Source organism: Ascaphus truei, chromosome 3 (assembly GCF_040206685.1).
Source record: "Ascaphus truei isolate aAscTru1 chromosome 3, aAscTru1.hap1, whole genome shotgun sequence".
NCBI lineage: Eukaryota > Metazoa > Chordata > Amphibia > Anura > Ascaphidae > Ascaphus > Ascaphus truei.
This window is the reverse complement of record NC_134485.1, coordinates 301,211,735-301,214,524: the sequence shown is the minus strand read 5'-3', so window position 1 is coordinate 301,214,524 and position 2,790 is coordinate 301,211,735. Positions and strand designations below refer to the sequence as shown.

Genomic DNA, 2,790 nt, shown 5'->3' with positions numbered 1-2,790 from the left:
TGCTGCCGGAGCCAAGCGGCAGACCCGACGGCCATTCCAGAGGGTGGGGGCTGAGCAGGGAGCGCTCCGGTGCTCTGGAGGTCGCCGGCGGCTCCCGTGCAGGGCGCTGCCATGTTGCGCAAGTTGGCGCAAGCTGGACTTTCTTCATGGAGGCCACAGCAGGCAGTGACTGCGGCTGGCCGGCTGCAGACGGATTCCCACCAAGGTACTGACGGTGCGGAGCTGCGGTGATATTATCCACGCCGGAATTCACCCCACGCACAGGAGGACATCACGTCGGATCCAGCGGATCCAAACCCAGTTGTATAGCGGCACCCGTGGCTGGAGCCCGGGCAGGTATCGTTATAAAGTGCACCAACAGAGTATTCACACATAGTGGCAGTGCTGACCATGGGACAAGGGTTATACTGTGGACACGGTGTGGGGGTACACGGTGGTGGGCACTGGGTATACGCTCCTAAGCGGGAGTGACGGACAATTGAGACTTTGGTACAGAGTGGTACAGTTATTGAGTTGATACATATGGTTAATGTGTTGTGTTATGTTGATGCTGCATATAGTCAATGGTTATACCTATACTCCAGTGTATGTGATGACTATATGCGGGTCCTGTGTAGGGGACATTCTATACTCCTAGAATCCTGCACAGGTGGAGGCGCTGATCAAGAAACGTTCCAGAGAGCACCCCAGGTTCCCAGCAAGCGGAGGATCAGGCCTCTTGTGAACCTGCAGGTATACGCATCACACCTGGTAACACATAGGTTCCCTCTCACATACACTCTATATGCGGTTGGGTGCGGGAATACCCATTATATTTTGAGGCGCTGCTGAGATCTCAGGCCATGGGGTTCCCCACTCAGTTATTAAGTATGTCACCACCATTACCGTCACCGTCACGCTCAGAAGTGTATGACTGGGCCATGGAGCTGCAGGTACCGCCGCTTCACACGCTCGCGGTGAGACGGGCCCCTGCTGATACTCCGTCTTCGGCAATACAAATGGCCTTGAGGCAGCACCCAAATATCTGGGATGCCGCCAAAATAAAAGTGTTGGAACGACGTAAGGATGCGGACCAGGAGTGTTGCTCCGTGTTAGTGAGTATAGGGCAAGATATAACCGAAGACCGGGACCCGTCCAGTTTGTTGCTTGCGAGGCCGACAGGTTCCTGCTGTATTGTTGTCTACCCTGAACTGCCTATAAAATCCGAGCTGAGCAGCTCTCACACGAACTTACAAGAGGTTGCTCTGCACACATCACCTTCCCCCCCTGAAAGTTATTGCGTAGGCTGCCGGGATGCCCTCACAGACTACAGTCCTCCGTTAAGTATTGCCAGCTCATCCTCTAAACGTGGGGATGATATCCGGATGCTAGCTCAGGCTATCCTACAAATGGGGCCATCCAAATCCGAAACTCCGGCCCCACAGCAGTATCGCAAGTTAAAGATCTTTTCAGGGACCATGCCGACCCCGACTGGCGAAGAAGCGTTTGAAGTCTGGAGAGAATACACTTCTCAGGTCCTAGAAGAATGGACATGCTCTGAGTCGGTGAAGCGGCAACGCATAATGGAATGCCTACGTCCTCCCGCGTCCACCACAATACAGATGTGTAAAGATCAGCATGCGGACGTTACCGCGCATCAGATGCTAAAGACTCTTGTGCGGGCCTACGGGCGAACCGAAGACATAAGACAATTGATGAAGAGATACTACAACCTTTGCCAAAAAGAGGGAGAGGATCTATCTGACTTCCTACAGAGGATTCAAGCGGTCTTATGGGAACTGCGTAAGCGAAAACGTATTACCGCCACAGAGGTGGATGAGTATCGCCGCGCGCAATTCCTGAGTGGAGCCCTTCCCACTCATCCTATTGTACTCATGATGAGGCGTTCTCTGATGCGAGGTGACCCCCCTTCCTGGGAGGAGCTAATGAATGAGATAAAAGAACATGAGGTCTACGCCCGGTTGCATACTTCCAAGAAGACTAAGGAGTCTCCAAAGAGTGAACCTCAGGGGGCTTCTGCGCCAAAGGCCAAGAAACCTCCAAGTCAGAAAGAGGAGGCCTCACCCAAGATCCTGGTCTCCAAATAAAGACCATCCGGGAAACCATCTTCTCCGTACCCGGGCCGCCCTGAACCCGGCGAAGTCGTGTGCTATGGCTGCAGTCGAAGAGGCCACTTCCTCAGGGACTGTCCCGAGAAGGAAGATCCCGATGAAAAACCTCCAAGTAAGGGATGTTACGCTAAGGCCATGATCTGCCAGGTACAGACCACCGAAGCCGAGACATCCGAGGCCACCCCTGCGCCTCCTAAGCACCTACTGACCTAAGTCCCGACGATGGGACTCCACCCGGGGATGCTTACAGTCAGGTGGGCCCCGCTGCTATCATGCGTGTGGTAGTAGAAGGAATCTATGCCTCTGCTCTGCTGAACACTGGATCCAAAGTGACCATAATATACCGGCAATTCTATGACCAACATCTCCACCACTGCCCCATGCGGTCGGCGGAACATATGAAGGTGAGGGGGCTAAGTAACGAACATTACCCCATCGATGGGACCGTGAGAATTCAACTGTATATAGTCCCACTGAACACCGGCAAGAAACATCCCATGCATGTTGAGGCAATGGTATGTCCGAAGCCCCAAGGCCAGTGTCAGTACCCGATCATCTTGGGGACGAATTCTGATATAGTGCGAGCCGTAATCTGAGCCTACATGAAATAGACCAACGAATTACCTATGGCTAGTCCACTCCTTGACCCTGTACTGCGGGAAGAGTGCAACCGAGAATA

General features: G+C 53.4%; 1 protein-coding gene across 1 annotated transcript; it reads left to right on the top strand.

Annotated features, from left to right (window-relative positions):
* The first annotated feature begins 842 nt into the window (after window positions 1–842).
* On the top strand, window positions 843–2,087 carry LOC142490729 (paraneoplastic antigen Ma2 homolog). Its single transcript, XM_075593146.1, has one exon. It carries the CDS (start codon window positions 843–845, stop codon window positions 2,085–2,087), a length of 1,245 nt encoding a protein of 414 aa, XP_075449261.1.
* Window positions 2,088–2,790: the final 703 nt, after the last annotated feature.